Consider the following 22,087-nt stretch of genomic DNA (forward strand, 5'->3'; position numbering starts at 1 on the left):
CCATGGTATAATATTTTGATCGGATTGCTGCTAATGTTAATAATAAATTTAACAAAGCATAAATATATCGCATCTGAGGATCGTATTCAATCTTGCGGCACCGAAGATACGCCTATTGAGCGTTAAGTTGACCTCTTTGCTCTTTGTCATCTTTCGGTTCGTTGGAGTCAATCTTTCGATTCCGAAATCTTGAGGCAGCAAATGACAAAGAAAACACGGGAAGCAATATCTATGGTCTATTTTATAGGGATAAGTTCAAAATGATCTTGCCATGTGGCCATTTGATAGACGAAAGTTCAGCGCTAGGACCCTGTCAAGATGCTCGTAGCTCAGTGCAAGGCCAGGCATTGGGTGCTTATAAGAACTCTACACCATGAGAGCTGGCCAGATATTTGTCACACTTTGCAGGCTTTCCCGAGCTTCTGACTACGTCAAGCCTATCAGTAGATTGTGGCATCACGACTGATTGCGTGGAACTTCAGGTAAACTTTGGGTTTGGTCGTCGGAACATATCATCCGATGCTTGATGGGTCAGTTGAGACATTTTCTTCTTCATCATGCGTACCTCACTACTGATACTTGCATTCGACTTTCAGCGCCAAGGTCATATTGAATCAAAGATAACCCGCGCGCGGGTGTGGGGACTGACTTCGAAATGGCTCTGGAGGCTCACCGAACTGAGATTGAAGCGCCAACAATTAATATATTTGATGTGCGCATGCATTTACCATGACTCTTCAAATGTGTGACTCTTTCGATCGTAAACTCAGCTGATATTATACCGAGTGAGATAGGAATTGCATTTCCTTTCAGCATTAGGCGGCCTGCTTAGATGCTCATGTTCTCACTGAGCGTTAACTGACTGAACCTTACTGAACCTTATCGCAGTATTGGCCGGAGCTACACCCAGGGTTCCTATCAAACCTTAACTTCTCCGATGTCTATAAAGAGACCCTCGTCCATCGTTCTTGGAGCCCAAAGTCCTCCTTCAACAAGCATACCAACAAGCCGATCAAGATCGACAACCCACGATGAGTCTTTGCCATGCGACCCACAGCAGGATGGATGACCACTTGGACGGGCACGATGCCTTGATTGAGTCCATGCGGTCAATGCGTCTTCGAGGGTCTGAACAACGGGCTGAATCGTCCAGGGTGACTGCATCGCGCAAGCCAACTGAGTCAAGAGAATGTGTTGCTTGTGGTGATAGCTTCCCGCCATCTGAGCTCTTTCGTTCTCCGTGCTCGCATGAATCTTGTCGTGAATGTATCGTCTGCCTCCTACAAGCATCACTTCACGATGAGTCACTCTTCCCTCCCCGTTGCTGCGGACAGCATATCCCTATCAAGACGGGTCAATGGTTCTCACGAGAGCTTGTCGACCAGTTCAACGAAAAGAAGCTAGAACACGACACACCGAACCGGACCTACTGCAGCATACCGACTTGTTCAACATTCATCCCGCCCGCATTCATTGCAAACGAGGTGGCGACCTGTCCTAAGTGTAAGTGGACTACCTGTACACACTGTAAGGCCGGGTATCACGCTGGCGTTTGTAAAGAAGACGCCTCGGCGCAGCTGCTTCTCAAGCTTGCCGCAGAGAATGGCTGGCAGAGTTGTAATGCATGCCGACGACTGGTGGAGCTAAACTTTGGTTGCTACCATATCAGTAAGTCACTATTTCTTTGTTAAAAAGCTTTCCAATCTCTAATGAGAATGAAGCTTGTCTATGTGGTGCCCAATTCTGCTATCTTTGCGGAGTTCCATGGAAAAACTGTGATTGCCCACAATGGGAAGAGGATCAACTCATGCAAAGGGCAAATGTCATTGTTGATCGGAATTACTTCATGGACTATGGCTACTTTGATGAAATCCAGCGACAAGTTTACGTCGCGCAGGAGAGAATGAACTTGATACGGGCTCATGAATGCACTCACCAATGGTGGAGGGGCCGACCAGGCCCCAGGCAGTGCGAGAGATGCAATCAAGTTCTACCTATGTTTTTGTATGAGTGTCGTCAGTGTCGCCTAATGGCTTGTAGACGCTGTCGGTATAACCGGCTGTGAAGGGGGTCATGTGATTTTGGACATATGTTGAATTGAGTTGAGCGATGATGGTGATGTACATATTGATGCTTGGGTGAGCAAGCGATGATACCTGAGTTTTGAATACTGAATAGAATATATGTCCTGGCTTAAAGCAACGTATTGCCAACAGAAGTAACCAGGAACATGACTCCTCGGCGCTGACTAATTTGTCTGCTGTGGCCTTTAGCCGACAGATCATTACCCGCTTGTCACTCCCCAATTCATGGATGTGACCAACATCTAAAATTGCGATCTGTTCGTCCCAACGCCAAAATGACCAGTCGAGAACTATCAAATCATATGAACACGTTCCGATTGATCCGGCCGCAGCGGGTCAAGCGAAACAGGCCAACGGTGTCATGTACCGCCTGCCGAGCCCGTAAGCAGAGATGTGATAGACAGCAGCCTTGCAGCGGGTGCCAGAAGCGTGGTATTCAAGAATCATGTTGTTTCGAGTCCCTTCCAAGACCTGCTAAGTCTACCTCGGCCGAGAATAGCGAGGGTCGGGTTCAAAGTGAGCTTCGACAAATGCGGAGTGTGCTGCAGAGCCTCCTCAGTCAGCCTGGACAAGACCAATCAGCCGAATCCTACAAACAGCTGCTTGAGAGCGTAGGGCGTATCGAGCAGAAAATCGACCAAAATCCCAGCCAAAGTCTTACAAAGACTCCTTCTACATACCATATTCCAGAAATTATCTTCGGACCTACGGAAAAGGTTTCAGTGCGAGATATTCCCAAAGCGTTGCCGTCTCGTCAGATAACGGATCGCATGGTATCAGCATACTTCAACGCCAAATACGTCGCCGTTCCGTTTATTCACACTCACCAATTTCGTCGACAGTATGAAGAATTCTGGAAGGATCCAACTTCCAGCAGTTTCTTGTGGATCAGTATATTGTTCTCGATTATGGCTGTTGGTGCTATAATTTCAAAGTCAGCTGTCCAAGAGTCATCGCTGTATATCAACCTGTCAGCGCGATACCTTGTCTCGGGACAGTACCACAAGGCTGCAGAGTTCTCAGTCGAAGCCTTGGCCATGCATCTTCATGCCCGAAGCTTCCAGAAGGACAACCCAGACCCAGACCTCGATCCATCTCAATTACATGCAGTGACCGTTCGTATTGCTCAACAGAAATTCTATCATTGCGATATGAACCAGTTTTTACAACTCGTCACTCCATTTGAAGCAGAGATGAGACGGCGCGTTTGGTTCTTCATCCAGTATCACGACGTGTTAACTTCGCTCGAGTATGGTCTTCCTCCACTAATCCATGGAGAAACATCCTCGGGCTACCATCCTACAAACGCCACAGATGACGACTTCGATGAGGACTCCATGGTTGTATCGACGCGGCCGACTACGGAAGCTCAATCCATGTTACCCTATGTGTTCATGTCTCGGCTTCTGCCAATCTTACGTCGAATAATATGTCATACTCAAGGCTTCGAGATATGTAGCTACTCGGACGCAATGTCTTTAAAGGCGCAATTAGACGCCTGGTACGGCTCGATACCTCCTTGCCTTCGCATCCGCTCGATCAAAGATTCTGCATTCACCGATTCTAATCACATTGCCATGCAACGAGTCCTCCTTGAGCTTATCTACACCACCAGTATCACGTTATTACATCGCCCATTTCTGGATTCAATGACATACAGTGGACACGAGTTTCAAACAGCCCTTGATGTATGCCGAAAGAATGCCGTGCGATCCATTGGAGTCTATGTGGAAGTCGATCGCGAGATGCAAAAAGGTGGAAGGCTGCACGACGACCAACATATTGCCGCGAACTTACCTTTCAGCGACTTCCTGATGATGACTATCGTTGCGCCGCTTGAGTTCTTCGACTGCGTAGATCTGCCGTGAGTACAAGATCTTTCGTTCCTATATCTATTCTAATATGCTCCAGACCTGTCGAGGGGAGGTACATAATGACTACACTGCAGACTGCAGCGCTGCTATGGTCAAAAAGGCCATGCGCCTCGGTCCATGCGCTTGAAAGCTCGCGAATGCTTCGAGTAGTCTTGTCCAATATGTGTATAAGGAAGTCAGGACCGAGTCGTATTTCGAATCCCCATCAGTACTCGAACTATATCCAGAGTCCTGAAGTTATAGAGGATGATGACCATGTGCCAGTGGGCTCGGATAGAAATGTGTTTGGGTACGAAGGTGTTGAGGTTGAATGCGGAATCAGCAGTACCGAGTGGGATGGCACAATGGAGGTAAGTGAAATGACTTGGACGCAGAATGGAAGCCAATACTGACGTAAGTAAAGGATTCAGATCTACTCATTGATTACGAATCCTTCAATGAAGTGTTTATGAACGATGCATGCTTGGATCCCATTCAGTATTAATAGTTAGGTTGGTGACTTTTCTCGGAGGTGCAGGAAATGATTAGGCACATTCCTCCCTAACTTCGGGGTCCATTAACCCAATTATTTCGTCTACTCTTTCTCGAAGTGGAGTGCTATGTAGGATTGAGTGGAACCTCGGACATGTCGGAGCAAAGAATTACTACTTTTGGTAAATGTTATGCCCGCGCTTACGGCCGAGAAAGCAGCCATGCAGATCTCTGCGACTTCATTGGATAATGATAGTCACAGGCACATATTCGACGAAATTGTCAAGCTTAGAGGAGAACATCGGATAATAGACAGAGAAGTATAAAGGTTGCTCTTGCACACTTCTCAAGACCTCAATATCAACAAATCCAAAACAATCTCAACCCAGCCGTGCCTTATAAATCCATTACCATGAACGATAACACCTTTTCTCCCCAGGTTTCGACCTCACTTGTCCTCAACTCCTTCAACGGACAGCTCGACTTGGAGAAGACTCCCATTCCTAAGCCTACACCATCAGGATCAATCATTGTCCGTGTTCTCAGTACTCCAGTTCGTCCGCACCAGCGGGCTGGCTTTCATGGAAAGAGCTTTCTTTCTTTTACGCCTCCGTACAATCCCGGTGATGGTGGCGTTGGTCGTGTCATCTCTGTTGGACCCGATGCTGTCTCTCTCAAGCCGGGACAACTTGTCTATATGAGTAACTTTGCCACTGCGCGAGATGACCCAAACACACGTGTACTTCTTGGACTTCATGATGGCGGTGGCCCTGAGCGAGATAGTAAGCTGTTCAATCTCTGGAAGGGCTTTTGGAAGGACATCGCCATTGTTCCAGCGGAAAATGTCTTACCTCTCAATGAGAAGATTTTGGCTGATGAGATGGGGTACTCTTTTGGCGACCTCAACTACATTCAACGCCTTTCGGTTGCGTATGGCGGTATCAAAGCTGCCAACCTTCAAGCGGGCGAAACTGTCATAGTCGCCCCTGCCACTGGTCAATTCTCTGGAGCAGTAGTCGAATTAGCTGCTCAAATTGGCTGCAAAGTGATTGCTCTCACCCGGTCGGCGTCCAAGCTGGAGCCCCTTACTTCTCATTTCCCTCGAGTCACAGCGCTTGAGCTGACTGGCGATGAGAAGGCTGATACTGAGGCCATCCGAGCGTTAGTGCCCGAGGGCGCTGATGCATATATCGACGTCTCGCCTCCTGCTGCCACAGAAAGCCCTCACCATCTAACCGTGTCAATCAGCTCACTGCGCTGCTTCGGTCGTGTAGTCTTCTTGGGCATGATGGTTGATATAAAAGTCAACTATGCAAGCCTGGTGCTTAAGGATATCACGATTAGGGCGAAATTCATGTATACACGGGAGGAGTTGGCATCGCTGATCAAGATGATAGAGACCGGGGTTCTGAAGCTGGGCAAGGGAGCGGGACATGAGATTGTTGAGCGTGGATTCCGACTTGATGAGTGGGAGAAGGCGGTCACTGTTGCAGAGATAGCTATGGCATGGGGACAGCAAGTGCTTCTGTTCCCCTCTGCGGATGGGGAGCGGGCTGATGAGTGAGAAGACTTGACTCGAAACAGAGGAATGGGCTTCTGGTCGTATAATATGATGCTCTGATTTCCAGTTTATAATGACATCTTGTTTACACTTCCGCCTGTTTGCAAGCGTTTCTGCTCCTTAGTCTCAATGAATGTATTCTCTGATGATGTATGTATGCCTTTACTCCACCGTGTATAACTTGCTATAAGTACCTCTTAACGCCATGCTTCCTTTCCCTTAGAACCCGAATGGTAATGAGTCCATGATGTCCATATTCTCTTCAGCTTCCTCTTCCGAACATCTGCTGCATGTGCACTTGAATTGAAATTGTGTCTGGGCATATTTCTGTCTACTTGACAGATCCTTACGTGTCACCAGATCAAAGTAGGTAATCATGCACTCTTCGCCCTTGGCGATATCACGAGCGGCGGTGTAGACCATTCGTGCTTGGCCATCTGGTTTATGTGATACCTGAAACAAAAGTCAGTACTCGACGAGTCGACCAAGCACTGAGATGATTAACAGCAACTCACGTTGGGTAAGCATGAATGGTTAAATTGGGCAGCTCGGGGATACAGAGCAAACCCGTACGATTCACCTCGAGAAGTAGAACGGTCGTTCACTGATTGAGAGCCAGTCGCTCTCGGGTACAGGCCAAAAGTGTTGGTCTCTTCCTTGCACAGCAGCAAAAGCATTTCGTCGGCAGTCAACATGCACGGCAGAACAGATGCATCACTCAGATACTCATTGACCAGTCGCTTCCAATGGATTATCTGCTCTTCGGGCCACGAGTCAAGGTACGCACAGCACATATCGACGGCCTTCCAGCCACGCAAAAAGTGAGCTTCCCACGGGTAGCGATGCTGTGCGACGGCATTGCCGCTGTACAACTCTCCGTTCCACGTGGCGACCAGACGAACAACGTGCCAGAGCGTCGCGAAATTGTACTCTGTTTCTTTGCGGAGCATGCTGTCGGCGTGCTTCTTCAACCAAGCACACTCGAAGTCATGTCGGACCTTGTCCGTGGCTCGGCAGGCGATATTGCACCAGACGACGTCTTTGAAACAGGCGTGTTCACAGCGTATGGCACGGCCATTTTGCGGGACACGGCGAGAGCACGAGAGATTGCTGCAGATGAGAGGATCGGTATCGGACGTCACGGAGGGGACGATAGCATAGGCTGTGTCTACCAGAAGAATGGTGCCTTCTCGAATGGGACCGGTGGCTTTGAGCAGTCTGCCCTTGCAAGGGTCCTGGTCTGGCACCAAATTAGGATGCACGTAAAAGTCCAGGTCGTGATAAGTGCTGGCCACATTTGAAGGTTTCAAGGTGGTGCTTCTAGGGGCCTTTGGTGGGAGACGGGGTTTTTGGTACTCCATTGGTGCGGTGAGATAAGAGATGAGCAAGAGGTGAATAGCAGTGAAGAAAACAGAGAAATTGAAAATGGGAAAGAATTTTGCTGGCAAAAATGCTGTCGAGCATTAAGCTCTGGAGTCTGGACCCTTCGGGGCGGTCCAAAACGGTTAGACGAGTTAGAGCGAGGCCACTAAGACACCATCGCCACTGCGATAAGGAAATTATTTCGGCATAACCTTTTGCGGCTTGGGGCCATCTCACTTTATCACTGTATCAGGAACGGCAGGAGATCTTTCAAGGTTTGCGTTTGACATTGTGACACGGAGATGGAAACTCGGACAAGAATAGAGTTGCAGGTATTGACATGACCTGAACAAGTCATGACAGCATCAAGTGATTGGGTCATCCACCAAGCTGATAGAGTGGAGAGCTCTTGTAAGATCCGTTACTGCTGCAATTGCAAAATCTCTATTTATCCGTGGGTTTTTGACGTTAAACATGGTATAGTGTCGGTATTCAGCCCCGTTAAATCGGCATTGCAATAACCGTTACTTGCCCTTGCATGGGATCGGGTGGGGATGAGCCACAAGGGAAGCTAGGGAGATCCCTCCAGTGACATTGAACCCTGTCACACGTGCACTAGACACCCTTCATTTCTCTGTCCTGTCCACCTTGAGCGTCTTCATTGTGAGGCTGACTTTATCTTCCGCCTCACCTTGATTGATGCGCCCCAGTGAAGGGCCAAGAATGCAATGTAAATGAATGGGTTATGTGAGAGAAGGGTTTCAAGATCCTGATATGAGGTAGATGTGTTGGTGAACTCACGTGGATTTGGTACAAGTACCTTTCAGTCAATTTTGCGCTGGAAATTTTAGCACATGCACCACCAGCTATTCTGACACTTATTTGACGGGCTGTAATGTCTCATAACTTCGTGACAAAAAATTACGGTAACAATTCATGCCTATGATCCTTCGTGCCCGGGTTTACAAAAGGATTTGTGTATTCTCACAATGGCGTTGTTCTGCTGTAGGGTTGGTTCATCTCGAGATTCTCGGCAAGATCGAGATTGATTGAGCCTCAAGTGGAGTACCAAAAGCTTATTCAGGTGCGGAAGAAAGTGCGGAACGGTGTCAATCGCTTTCAATCTTGCGAATAATCATTGGTGTCAAATTGTGCGAAGCGTTGTCTTGTTCAACCGGAGGAAGGCCATCTGGTTGCTGTAATCCGTTGTTGTGAGATGGAAAGTTGGACAAGAACATAAAAGTCAACCGTAGGCGCAAGACCACAGAATTAGTGAAGCAACTATCGTGTGGAATGGCGGACCAGTCGGCTAATTCTTTTTGTCACCCCACCTGACTTTCCGTCTGCCTCAGGCTGTGACATCCCTGCGTGTTTCGCGAAGCTTCGGCATCCAACATGAAGCAACGAACCAGCCGGAATCATGCCTGAGGCACAATCTCCATGTCCATCCATTCCATCAGATTCCAATGCTACGCCAAGCTGCGAATACCCTCGCTTGTGAACCCAAACCAAGCATAGCCAGTCAGATAAGGATGGCTGATCATACGACGATAGGACATTTTGTTCCAGTACTGTACATGCAGTATCATGTTGACGTCACCTGCTACGGTTCACAAAAGAACATTGCCGAAACTTCCTGACCCAGACCGCATCTTATCGCTGGAAGAATAAATGCTGCGTCTCTCTACATCAATTTGTCTTTTATTTGTGATGCATACTTGCCCGTTTTGTTTGTGTTGTTGTTAATCTAGGTAGTGGAAATGTCTCTCGCTCAGCATGTGACTCAAACAGAGGGATTCGACTACGAAGGCCCAGCGAATCCCAACTACGAAGGTCCAACACATCAAAACATCTCACCCGGTTTCGGAACACCAAATATTCTCGTCCCCGATAGAATTGAGTACGAATCATTTCCCGACCGATCCGAATGGCGACGTTTGAGTTTTGCGCCCGTTGAGATTGTGCAGAAATTGCCCCATCTCGCCGCTTACAAGGTCTCCGACCTCAAACGGTATGGTAAGTTTCGGGAGAGCAACCCTTCGACTGGAGTGCATTTCTAACTGTTGGTAGTCCAAGTCGCGACAGGTATAATAGCTTGCTGGCTTGCAGCTGGTATCGTCTTCGGTTTTGCTGCACTTAAGCCCATCTTGATCTCCGAGGGCATTTATTCCGAACTTTGCGAAAATGACCAGCGACAACTCGGGCATAAGCCGGACTTCCAAATTCCATGCGCGGCGCAGGATATGCGATTGAATCTTCTGTTTATCTCGGCGTCTATCTCTGCCAACGTCTCGTCGCTGGTTGCAGGCGCTGCCCTTGATCGCTTCGGGCGTCGCGCGTGTTGGCTGATTTCCAGTCTTCTGCTCACTCTCGGCTCTTTGATGATGGCTCTATCTTTCTCAATCCCAGGGTTCCACGGTTACCTGATTGGCAACATCCTCTTGGCCTTCGGCGGCACGTTCCTCTTTGTTTCCACGTATCAATTAAGCAACGCTTTCCCCAGGCATTCCGGATTAATCGTCGCTCTCGTCACTGGTGCATTCGACGCTTCCGCGGCTGTTTTCCTCTTTTACCGCATGGCATACGAAGCTTCCGACGGCGCATTCTCCCTCGAAAAGTTCTTCTTCGCCTACATCTCCGTTCCAGCGCTCATCTGCCTAGCTGAACTACTCTGGATGCCGCCTCACTCGTACCACTCGTTGCCTCAATTAGAGCAGAAGCTCGAACAGGCCCAAGACCGGAGTCGCGATGTTCACGCGTCGGATGATGAGATCAATGACACCAATGAACTAACGCGTGTTCGAAGCGCGCGTGCCGATCAAAGAAAGGCCAAGATTGAGAAGATTGAACAAATCGCTGGCGATAGAGAACAACGAGGAGAACGCATCAAGGAAGAGGAGGACCGACAGGAAACAAGTGGTGTTTGGGGAGTTTTGCACGGCGTTCCTGCTCACAGACAGATGATGTCGCCCTGGTTTATCCTCATCTTGCTCTTGACGATCCTTCAGATGCTTCGCATGAACTACTTCATCGCCAGTGTCAGATCTCAGTATCGATACATGCTGGGCTCCGATAAGGCTGCCGAGCGCATCAACGACTTTTTCGACATCGCTTTGCCTGTGGGAGGAGTCGCTTCGACGCCTTTCATTGGACTGTTGCTCAACAACTTGAGTGTTCCTGCTACTTTTAGCGTTCTAACGGTCTTTATTATTGTCATCGGCGTCCTGAATTGCCTTTCCAGCATGTGGGCTGGCTATTTTACCGTCGTGGCTTTTGTCTTCTTCCGACCTCTCTACTACTCAGCTATCTCGTAAGTAGTCTTTTCCTCTTCCGTATCCGATCTTAATATTAATTACATCGCAGTGACTACGCTACCAAAGTGTTTGGATTTGCCACTTTCGGACGTATCTACGGAACCATCACCTGTGTGTCAGGGATCACCCAACTTGCCCAGTCTGGTCTCGATGCGCTCACCCACGGCCCTTTACACGATAACCCGGTCCCTATCAATGCTACGCTGGGTGCTACAGGAGCTCTTGTTGGCATCGTCTTGACCGTATTCGTTGCCGTCAAGGGTAGAATCTTTGCGGAGAAGAAGGTCGAGGCGAAGGCTGATGATGAGAGAGAGCGACTATTGTCGAATGCGCAATCGAACTATGGAACTGGACATTGAGTAGGGCAACAAACTGCATGTTTCCCTACTTATGATTGAACGATACTCTTCGGCGCTAGTGCCTATATATGGACTATGTTGATTGGGATCTATTTTGCGATATGCTCCAATAAGGCGAATAGGATTGTTGAACTTGTGGAAATGGATAGAGTTTCGTTGGATAATTGATTCGTCGATATCGAAATTGGGTTGTTAAAGTCTTTTATCAGCGGATATCTGGGGTTTTGGAATGATGATTTCAGGTCATGTCGTAGAACGGACGGTGTTATGTCAGACTGTCTTCACTATCTGAATACAATCTTATCTATTCACAAGTCTAATCTTTGCCGCATATACGTAGAAAGATTGCAGATACAACGTTGACTACAGGTCGATATTCCCCTCGCTCGACCACAATCCCAAGCCATACATAATATTAGAAAAGAAAACGATGATGTTCCACAGACAGATATCAAACAATTCCTGCCCTTTATCGCGGACCCAAAAGAAGCCATCTTGGATCTTTTGGGCGAAGCCAGCAGCCTTGTCCGAAACCACGTTGAAAATATCGTAAGCTTTCTCCCAAGCAGGCTCCAAACACTGCGGTCTGCTGTCCGGGGAAGCGCCGGGATCATTTCCCTTGTGCTTCTCATCGTTTGGCTTTTCTTCTGTGTGAAGATCAGGTACGTAGGCGTCGGTTTTATAGACCGTGTAGGCAGAATCAGGACCTCCACACATCTCAAGGGGATCCTTGGGACACTTATAAGAGCACGACTCGCTGGGGAGACTATACTTCATAACTGGCAACTCGTGCGAACAAGAGCATGCGGACATGAGTCGTAAGGCGACGGGGAAGCCCTTTTCAGCGCAGCGCGTGGTGCACGAATCGCCACTCCGATTGCCACCAGAACCGTGAAGATGAATACGAACGAGCTTGTTAGTTTCGTCAGCATATCGGAGGTACTTGAAGCAGCCATATGCTGGTTTCATATTCAAATCAGTGGCAAGGGAGGTTTGCAGTCCCGAGTTGTAGACACTCCAGTATCGTGGCCCACCACATTTTTCGTTGGAGGGGTCTTGACAAGGAGTGTCGCACTCGACATTATCGACCTGGCTGTCTTTATGAGGAAGCGCGTCAGCGCAAAGACATGTGTCCTTCTGCAAAGCTGAAATGGGCTTTCCTCTGCTTTTGCACCTTCTGGCGCATCCATTGACTTGGTCGTGACGAAGGTATACGCGATCGCGAGCTGTAATGAAATGCGTGTTGTAGCAGCCCAAAAGGTCTGGCCTCGCCATCTTCTGATTCACAGTAGCACTTTCGGAATTCTTCTTCTCGGAATCGGACTCATCATAAGGAACGTCTGTCTTTAGTCCCGTGTTCAAGACATTCCAGGCTTGTGGTCCGCCGCAGGTAGCATACTCAAAGCCAGGGCATGAAGTGTTACAAGAGGACTCTGGGCTTCTTTGTTCAAGGGGAGGATAAGAATCGCCGCAGATGCAGTTATGATCCTGTACAGCCGCAACGGGGAAACCGCTCCTCCGGCAGAAATTGGCACAGCCCTTGACTGTGTTGGATTCGGCATATGATCCGTAGCGCCTAGTTGGCGGTTTGTTCCAGCACCCATGCCATGTTGTCTCGTCTTGAATAGGGGTGTCAAAGCGCCTCTGGCTAGGGTGGTGTTCGATACGACCTGGCATACCTGTGCGATAGGTTGAATAATAAGGTCTAATGCCATCGTTCCCACCACAGTACGTTCCATTATCGTTTTCGCAAGGGAGGTCGCAAGAGTCGAGGTCGAGTTTGTATGTTGTATGAGGATATTTCGAGGCACACCAGCAGTAGGAGCCATGCATCACCGCAAGAGGTTTCCTGACCTCCTTGCAACGTTCCAGACACTCCTCTCCACCATCATAGCCGAGCATCTCCGATGCCTTTGTGGGACGTATAGAGAAGCACTGCCTAGTCTGTTGCTCGGAGGTTCTGGCCGGGGAAGCCGGGGAGGCAGGGCTCATCCAGGGCTTGAGGTTATAGACGCTGAAGGCCTTTTCACCTCCGCATTGAGCAAACGGGTTTCGAGGGCATTCCCACTTGCACCACCCACTGAGGTACACATCCTTTTTAGGCGGGTACGTATTCGAGCACCAGCAGCCTGTATCTCGCAAAAAGATGTACTTCATGTCATACTGCTCACAAAAGCGATAACAAAGAGTAGGATTGTTATCAGGGAACTCTTTGAACTTGTTGATGTTTTCGTCTGGTGGATTTCTGTAGCAGGCTTGTCGAGGACCCTCATACTGTTCAGCCAGTTCAGTGGTCGTTCCTTCTTTCTCAAATAGCTGATAGTCTAGTCCCTCCTGTTCAAATGGAAGAAGACCATTTATCTTGAACTCATAATTCTGTGTCATGAAACGGCGTCCAGCAGTCCATACACTGTAGAATTGCTCGGATCGAGAAGGTTCGGCTGAAGGTTCCAGACCACAGCTGATGTCCTCAACCCTGTTCGAAACATCCGGGATGGAATCGATGCATCCACACTTTCGACCAGCGAAGACAACGGCAGCTTTGCCTTCTCTATCGCAGGACGTAGCGCACGCAAGACGCTCTGGCTTGCTAATTGCAGGTTCAGTAAGATGGGCATCCTCAGGTAGGCCCTGGAAACATCCGATGGGAATGCTGCGAGGGATGCTAGTGTCAAAGAAAAGAAGCACCTCTTCATCCTCGACAAAGTCTGCCTTTCTTGTCTTGGGTGCGTTCCACCCGTCCAAACCTACGGCTTCACACCGGCTGATGTCGACCTTATTGTTGCTCGGTTCGACCCTGGCGCAAAAACAGTTCGTGGTACCGAAACCAACGAATGGCAAGTTTTTCTGAGAACAAACAATCGCGCATTTCTCGCGCTCTTGCTGTGTTCGTGCATATCCTCCGGCCCAGGACATGTGTGGTTTCACCTGATAACAACCCTTCAGAACATGGTGGTAGTCATACTGAGCAGCTACCAGGGCCACCCAAAGAAGGAGAGTGACATACGCAAAAATGAGCCTCGCCATGGCTAAAAGAGTGAAATGGCGTGGAATAAAAAAGCCGAGATCCCAGGAACGGGAATGCGGTGTTTAAGTCGCTCTCCATGATAGGATTGTCTCATTTAAGTGATGAACAGCTGTTGGTCAGCCTCGGGTTTATTATGGAACATTTTAGGCATCACACCAGGTCCGTGCCGCAAATGCTGGCTAGGATCATGTTAGTTGAACCAACAACTGTTGGCTCTATCAAGCTAAAGGGCCGTTTAAGCAAGCTACGGGTCCTCGGCTGGAGCTGTTCGCTTGGCATGGTGTGGTTGCCCAATCGTTAAGGTGTCAGAAGAAATGGATACCGAGAGTAAAAGAGACGAAATAGTTTAGTCACCTTGTGCTGAATTTAGAGCAGCATTTAGACGACTTTATTTCTGCAGCCTGAGCCTGGTGAGATGGCCTTTCTGACACCTACCGATATAGAAATCGCCGAATTAACCCACTCTTAATATGAGAGGCGATGGGTATGTCGTAACGAGCCATCTTGGCGATGACAGCGTCTCGGTCATCAGAATCGAAAACGAAGGAGTTAATGATGCCGACGTTACGTCCATGAACTATTTCCAGATGTAGGGCAAAGCAAGTTGGCTTTCCTCAAGAACATCTCAAGGTGTGCGTCAAGGTTAAATCGCGGTAACAGGCTTGAATTAAATTGGACGACAATTGCATATTTATGAGACTTTCACACATCGTTCAAGATACTCAATCACCCAGTGAAGGGCACGAATCACTGCATATCCAAAACTCTAAAGTGTTTACACAACTTAAAAATGGCAACATGTTCATAAGTATTCCAAGAGGATTTCTCCGCCTACAACTTTCCCCAGCCATATCGTTTCTCTCATCCAACTCCAGCACTCTTGTGCCGAGCTTTTCTTTGCCTTCGCTCATCATGTATGATGAAGATGTCCACCTCACCCAAAGTCTCTGGCTGGTCTGATGAGCTTACCCAACCATCGACAATGCCACCCAAGAAGTCTCAACCAACATCCACCGGCACAGACCCCTTCAACAAGCTCCCCGCCGAGTTGAGACTGATAATTATCACCTTTCTAGGTTGGCGGGCCAATTTTATCAGTCTGTGCGAAGCCTCACCTATCTTGTATCGACAACGGAAGACGGATAGTATGCTGGTAGCCTGGGACGCAATGCACAAGGACTTCGAAACGTCAACAGGTTATTACCAAGGTCAAAGGCTGTTCAGATACGCTTTGCAACTAGCCAACTTACTGTGGTACTGTAAAAATAAGCCCCAGATGGTTAGATCTGTTAGTGGAATTTCCACCCGCTATATTCCCAAGCTTATACCGGACGAACAACATGGGGGTTGCTCTATTAGTCAGGATATTATGGATTTCAGCATCCGCGACCCGTTGTTTACAGACCGCAAATATCTGATTTTCGAGGTTAATGCGCTTTGGAAGCGTATGATGACCTGGCAAATCGGGCGCATATCTACATTCCGCGCATACATGGACGAACACAAAAGGTTGGAATGCCACACAGAACACTTTCAGCGCCTATTTGGTTGTTATGGAAAGAAGCTACCAACCTCACTACCACCTACGACTTCCCCATGGAGGCGCCCGGTGTTATTTTTGTTGCTTATTCTAGAGCTGATGAATTCGACATACTTTACTTGCCAGCCTCCTGAAGGTTCATGGGAGTACTGGGTTGAAATCAGGTTCTGGCCATATTTCATATCCGTCGCACTCATGGCGGCACAATCAGTACATACAGACTTCCTTGAAGCCCGTGAACGATTCGGACAATGACTTGGACGATCATTCAGAGTTGGAATGTAAGGCGAAATCAGAACTTAGGCTCTTCTAAAATTGATCTCTTCCTTTCTCATCTATGCAGGGTTATTTGATGGCTGGGTAATGTCAGTGTTAAAATTCGAATCAAGGATGACAATTGTTGTTCACAGGCCTTAGCAAAGCCCTGGACAGCCAGCCAGATAGGTTAAAGCTTCCATACCTTTGAAAACAATTGATATTTGCTGTACTGTACTTTACTGTTTACATTCTTGTACTACACCTGAGGATGCTGTCAATACATACCTATTCACGTTTAAATCTCGATATTTAGAACTCGGTTTCCTCTAACCCCCGCGCTATCAATTGAGTAATCCGGCTGCTGGAGAGTGAAGGAAATAAGGTAGTCGCAATCATATTCCGAGGCGGCCTGAACAGCGATGGATTGACCAGTCCTCACTGTCCGAAAGACGCTTAACTCTGGCTCTGTTGTAAACGACACAATTAACTCATCGTCTGTCTATCTCTTGCGCACTTACAAACCCGAAGTCAGGTTGTCAGAGGAATCAGCCACCAGAAGCAGAAGAGAGAAAATAAAGTAGTTCATTTATGCCAAATTAGACTGAAGCTTGAGCTGCTTTATTTTGGCGCCCTAAGCCTTGAGCATAATTCCCCTCCAATTGTCTAGGCCCCAGGACTTGCAAGTCGGTTCCTTTACCGCAACAGCCCCCCCAACAATCATCAACAACGGAACAGTGAAGGTGAGTGATTATCATCGATTTGTGCAATACAGTACAAGAAAGCTGACGAGACAATTGGTTGATGTTGAGCTACCCCGCGTTTCTGACGTTGATGGCACAAGACATCGTGGGTGATGGTCTATCTTATACCAAAAGAGGCAACTCTGGCTACACTCCAACCCAAGAGCTGACAAATGTTGTTTACAATTTCCTCAGAATGACGGAAGGTCACGAGTTCCTGAGATGAGTTTCTAATAAGAGGGTGTTTCCCCTCTTTTGGAATCGCGATATCTTTTCCTATCAATAGATCATACTGAAGATCTTGTGTCAATTCACCAGAGCGACATGGCACCTCAGACAATGGCAGAGAAAGCTAGAGCTAAGCTCCAGGCTGTTCTTGATAATCCCAACAGAAACGATTCCACTTGTACGTAACTACCATCCCAATGTCCTTGCTTATGTCGTGCTGACTTGTATGGTGAATAGCTTACAAGCAAAGAGTCATGACCACTACCACCCCTGCGACCGGTTCCGATTGGACCAATACTTGGGTGCGACGAAGTAGCAACGACCGTCGAGCCAGCGTCGGAAGCGAAGGCTCGAGTGGTTCACCTGTACGACGCAGGTCTAGCTTTCAGGAGTGGCTCTACCCATCTGCTCGCTAAAACAAAAATGGGTTATGAAATAGGCCTTTCCGATTTTTCTGTCTTCGTTCCTGGTCTTGGTATCGCGGTTTTGAACTTTGGAGTTGTTGTTATATATCTAAGAATGTAATTACGAGATATTTCTTTTGAGATCGTATGTATCAATCGCATCGTTACCGCCGATCAGCTTTCCCCAAATTGAGAACCGGCATTAAGGTTCTATTCTAGCAGTATAATGTCCTTTAGATGCACGTGCAATCATGACTTCTACGCCTCAAGTTTAAGTGCATGTTGTCAGTATCATAGGCGAGATGGCCAGCTTTTTTATCAAGATGGGCCAAACACGAAATTCTGAGAATCCTTTACAGAGTTTATAATCGTCGAGGCATGGAGAATTCGCTGCCGAAAACGAAATACAAAATGGGGCTTCGGCATGCCTCTCATGCCTTCCAAATACCGTAAGGTGGTACGTTTGTTGTTTGTGTTGATCTTTCTGTTGTTCTGTGCGGCAACAGTGCCTGTTGCGTCTGCTTTTGCCGTTGTCGTTGCGCTTCGACTGCGTTTTGTATAGCGAGGTCTTGTTCCTTCTCTACTTGGTTTGGTTTGGCTTGGGCTTCGCCTTTTACAGGACTGTATACGATGATACGAATTACCAAGGTGGGTATCACAGAATTATCCTCTGAGTCTTAGGCTATAAAAGTAAAGTAGCCTAAATTTTAGCATAAAATGACCAAATTATTTCGTCTTTATGCTCTTAGCAGCCAATTCTTTTAATACCCTAGGGCCGATACTCACCTCGTAGTGCACAGTCGAACATGCTTTCCAGACCTTCGACTGTATGACGAGGGGCTTGGGTCAAAGATAGCGATCCACTATCTTCGAAAGCAGATATGTCTGCTAGCATAATAGCAGCCACGCAGCCACGCAGTAACGCAGTAACGCTTGAACACGAAGTTCTCGTCGCCTGGTTAACCCCGAATATTTCAGAGGATATTCTCTGCATGTTGGTAGCGTTCCTCAAGCTCGCCAGCGTCAAAAATCTCCGGTGAATCCCAATCGTGGTTGCAGTGGTTGCTCAACCTCGTTTGGTGGTATTCGTACTCCCGGATATTGATGCCTGGGTGTTGATGTGCTTCGGCCGTTTCGGCCGTTTGTCCGGAGCAAAGGTTTTGACCGGAAGAGCCCAGGATCTCTGCTAGATTTGGCGCGCTTTCGACATTCCTTGAGAATCACGAAATGAAATGGTTCTCACGTCTCTTGACCGCAGCAGGGGCTAACAGGAAACCGATAGTCAAGGTTTCAGGAGTCCTCCACAAACACGGGGAAAGGACGGATTAGGAAACGAGGGAAGAGGCTTGGCGGCGGCGGTAGAAAGCCATGCTCTATTCAGCGCATTGTTTGTACTCCTTACTTTGCCTGCCATAACGTGAGATATACTTCAAAGCTACCGAGTTCCGAACGCGAGAGAAACTGACCTTCAACGACCGTGGAGTCGACTTTGTTACGTTTGATGATGGGGGCCGTTATCTTCGATCTGTGCAGGATATTGGGATCAGGTCCAGAATCTTCTACTTCTAACGACAATGAGAGACGAGAACTCCATAACTTGGATATCCTAAGGTGAGGGTTTCTTCTATCTCTTTCATCATGAATTCATAGGCAGATGCACCGAACCGATGCTTCTTCTTACAGTCTTCAGTCATGAGTTTAGACAGGCACTTAGGCTACTTTATCGTAAGTATGGAGCCTAAGCTTTCGAAAGCTCTTCTAATACCCACCTGTTATTTAGGCAAATCGTCACGTAGTATTCTTGGCCAGTTGTGTAAGAAGTCGAGAATAGTGTGGATTAGGTAATGTACACAATATATCTAAATGCAACAACGCTTTTTATCATCTATCGCAGTGTAAATCATAATCTAGCTTGATCGGCAAGCAAATGGAGAGTGGGCATCGCCAGCACTTGTAACATCAATCTGAACAAATATTAGTAACAGCCTTTTGAAGGTTGGTTATTTTGGACAACTTACAATATCCTTAATAGTAGCATAAGTGCCAGCACCAAGGGTAACAATACCAATGATGAAGGCGAGGATAGCTCCCAAGCTGAAAAGCAGGTTCTTCTTCTCGAACCACTTGCCCTCACAGAGCAAGACAAACCACATCACACCAGGAATCCAGAAAGAGAAGCCGGACACGAAGAGGGCCGAAGCCAGAGAGAGCAAGTCGGAGAAGATGGGGATAGCCTCGGCAATGACCCAAGCGATGATGGTGAAGACGGCCGCGAGGGAGATCCAGCTGACCCAGCCCATGGGGGTGTTAACATATCGAAGGATGGAGTCCTTGAACATACGTCCATGAAGATATCGAAGCGCAACGGTTGAATTGATCGAACCTGAGATGAAGATAACGGGCAGGGCGACTCCGAAGGCGATCTTGGACACAAGTGGTCCAGCTGATAGCAGGGCAGGCGACTGGACGGAGGGTCCGATAAAAGCGTAGCAAAGGGCTCCAGTCAGAGTGTAGATGGAGATCTGCATGAAGCACGAGGCGTAGATGGACTTCATATAATCGGTTGGGGTGTGCATCTCGTCCATGAAGGAGAATTGACCAATGGCGAAACTGAAGGCGAAAATAATGTTACTGACGGCGACAAAACCCTCGGCGAAGCTAAGGTTTTCCTTGGGCCAGGCAGACCACTCAACACCAGAAAGTCCACCAGTCGAGTCGCTAGCCTGAATACCGGTGGCAATAACGGTAATACCAATGGCGGCGAGAATAGAAACGAAATCGATATATCCAAGAATAGCGACTTCGGTGAAAGATGGGGGGATGGCGAGGATGAACAGAATGATGGCAGAAACAGCGGAGAAGACGATGGAGCAGACGTGTCCACCGTTGATGTCGATCAGCGCAATGCTGCCAGTCAAAGCGTGCGATCCGACAACCATGACAAGCTCGAGAATAAGAGCGAGACCGAAAAGCTCGTAGCCAAAGCGACCGAGCAGAAGGCGTCCGGCATCGGCGTAGGAGGTGATGTGAGGGAACTTAAGCTTGACCTGACCGACCAGGTAACTGGTGTAAATGGAGACAAGGCCGAGAGTAATTGTGAGGAAGACACCGGGGAACATGCCCAGGGTGTGGTAAGCTGAAGGCAGACTGAGAGCGCCGAGGGCGACGGCCTCGACAATGGTGACAATGGCGAGACGCTTCCAGCCCAGACGGTGGAAGTGGGCATTGCCCTGGGCGGCAAGCTGCTTCTGCTGAGAGATCTCGACATCGTCGGCAGCCTCAGGGTCGTGGCGATCGTCCATCATGTTGACGGGCTTGTCGGCCTTGGCCTTTGTTGAAGTCATTGGGTCGGAGGGTAGGAGTAGAGATGTGCGTTCGGTAGGAGGAGGATGGGAGGAAGATGAGGATTGACTAGCACTCATGTGATGACCAAGAGATGGTCAAAGGTGGGAGAAGAGTACAGGTATATTATATGAAGAAATTGGACAGAATCCTGGAAGAAAAAAGTGAGGCAGAAGTAATCTATTTAAGAGGAAGGCAGATCCGAACGGCTAGAACAGCTTTCTTACGGGCGGCGACGGCAATTGCACTGATAACGCGCATGACGAGAATGAATAACCAAGGCGCAGCGCAGTTTTTCGGTGTATCCGGTATCCACATCCACCTCCGGCGCGTCGGGGCCGGGACGTAACCATGGGACGACACGACACGATTAGATAGGCGTAACCTGTTCTCATTACTCCAGGTTTTTATGACATTTAAACTCGTAATAGATTTAAATTCCGATCAACGGAGTTAACGTCTCGTAGACCGGGCCGGTACAGGAACAACGATACGAATGCATAATAGAAACTGGTTTTTGTTCCTGATCCAATCTCAACTTTTTTAGTGACCAAAAGGCCCGAAGGGTGTTCACGAGCCGCGCTGTGGTGGCGGCTGGCGGTCCCTGCTAAGAAAAAACCCTTCTAGACCAGACACTTTACCTAATATCGTAAGGTGGTGGAAATATCTGCCGGTTGTGGGCCAGAGTGACATTTGACCCTTTCTGCATTTGGTTCTTTTTTACGTTGATGAAACGTATCATTGGACGCATCATATCAGCTGTGGACCCCGTCATCCAACCGCTTGTGGATATTCATCACGTTATGATATCCTAACAATAACTCGCCAATATGAACATCCGCTCTATAGCCGTCGAGAACGAGTCGAGAGCCTGCCGGGACAGCGAGATTACTCCGGGGCCCCAAAACGATTGACTTTGGGGAACACGACCATGAGATTCCCCAATCTTGAAAAGAAGAAAAAGGTACGCAGTCGGCTTCGCGGTTTCAATTGCCGATCTGCAAGTCATCGCGTGGCGTCGAAAAGACCCGGGGTCCAAACCTCTTTTATAGATCACCATCCATATAAAATTTTCTTGATCAAATTTTTTGACTTTTCGTCTCACTCCACGACTACAATCTGCGCCCATGAATCGCTTATCTGTGGGGTTAATTATCTCATTGACTAATCTATGAATAATGAGTTTGGACCACATGTTTCGCGAGGTCAGACCGGTCTTTGCTCTCACTTCCTCTACCACGTTGAAGCTACCCCGGAACCTTTACCCATCTCACAACGTCTTGAATCTTTGCGCTCTGGTAGGTTAACCCGCACTGCACCCCAGAGACTCTCTCCGGTATGGGGCTATTCGTTGCAGAGGCCTTTTAAGCTTGTTTAAACGGGCCGTATTCAAGGGGATAGGGTAAGGTAGGGTGACAATGCGAGATAGCATTACCTAAAATATTTGTCCAACTTGTTTGTCATGGTCAGCTTGTTCTTATTTAATCTCAGAGTCTCCGGTTCTGACTGTTTGAGAGACTGA

General features: G+C 48.1%; 6 protein-coding genes across 6 annotated transcripts; 3 read left to right on the plus strand and 3 right to left on the minus strand.

Moving 5' to 3' along the window:
* Positions 1–2,359: 2,359 nt before the first annotated feature.
* On the plus strand, positions 2,360–4,442 carry FIESC28_05078 (uncharacterized protein; the record flags this gene model as incomplete). Its single annotated transcript, XM_031159225.1, has 4 exons — positions 2,360–3,948; positions 3,996–4,010; positions 4,059–4,308; positions 4,362–4,442. The coding sequence occupies 4 exons, from the start codon at positions 2,360–2,362 to the stop codon at positions 4,440–4,442; spliced, it is 1,935 nt and encodes a 644-aa protein (XP_031016725.1).
* Positions 4,443–4,841: 399 nt separating this feature from the next.
* FIESC28_05079 (uncharacterized protein) lies at positions 4,842–5,993 on the plus strand (the record flags this gene model as incomplete). The annotated part of the gene is made up of 1 exon (XM_031159226.1): positions 4,842–5,993. One exon carries the CDS (start codon positions 4,842–4,844, stop codon positions 5,991–5,993), a length of 1,152 nt encoding a protein of 383 aa, XP_031016726.1.
* Positions 5,994–6,209: 216 nt separating this feature from the next.
* On the minus strand, positions 6,210–7,351 carry FIESC28_05080 (uncharacterized protein; the record flags this gene model as incomplete). Its single annotated transcript, XM_031159227.1, has 2 exons — positions 6,210–6,443; positions 6,506–7,351. 2 exons carry the CDS (start codon positions 7,349–7,351, stop codon positions 6,210–6,212), a joined length of 1,080 nt encoding a protein of 359 aa, XP_031016727.1.
* Positions 7,352–9,112: 1,761 nt separating this feature from the next.
* On the plus strand, positions 9,113–11,025 carry FIESC28_05081 (uncharacterized protein; the record flags this gene model as incomplete). The annotated part of the gene is made up of 3 exons (XM_031159228.1): positions 9,113–9,368; positions 9,423–10,662; positions 10,716–11,025. 3 exons carry the CDS (start codon positions 9,113–9,115, stop codon positions 11,023–11,025), a joined length of 1,806 nt encoding a protein of 601 aa, XP_031016728.1.
* Positions 11,026–11,388: 363 nt separating this feature from the next.
* FIESC28_05082 (uncharacterized protein) lies at positions 11,389–14,052 on the minus strand (the record flags this gene model as incomplete). Its single annotated transcript, XM_031159229.1, has 1 exon — positions 11,389–14,052. One exon carries the CDS (start codon positions 14,050–14,052, stop codon positions 11,389–11,391), a length of 2,664 nt encoding a protein of 887 aa, XP_031016729.1.
* Positions 14,053–19,130: 5,078 nt separating this feature from the next.
* FIESC28_05083 (uncharacterized protein) lies at positions 19,131–20,567 on the minus strand (the record flags this gene model as incomplete). The annotated part of the gene is made up of 2 exons (XM_031159230.1): positions 19,131–19,187; positions 19,242–20,567. The coding sequence occupies 2 exons, from the start codon at positions 20,565–20,567 to the stop codon at positions 19,131–19,133; spliced, it is 1,383 nt and encodes a 460-aa protein (XP_031016730.1).
* Positions 20,568–22,087: the final 1,520 nt, after the last annotated feature.

The sequence above is a fragment of the Fusarium coffeatum genome, assembly GCF_003316985.1.
Source record: "Fusarium coffeatum strain FIESC_28 chromosome Unknown BRIP53273_contig_110, whole genome shotgun sequence".
In the NCBI taxonomy this organism is placed as follows: domain Eukaryota; kingdom Fungi; phylum Ascomycota; class Sordariomycetes; order Hypocreales; family Nectriaceae; genus Fusarium; species Fusarium coffeatum.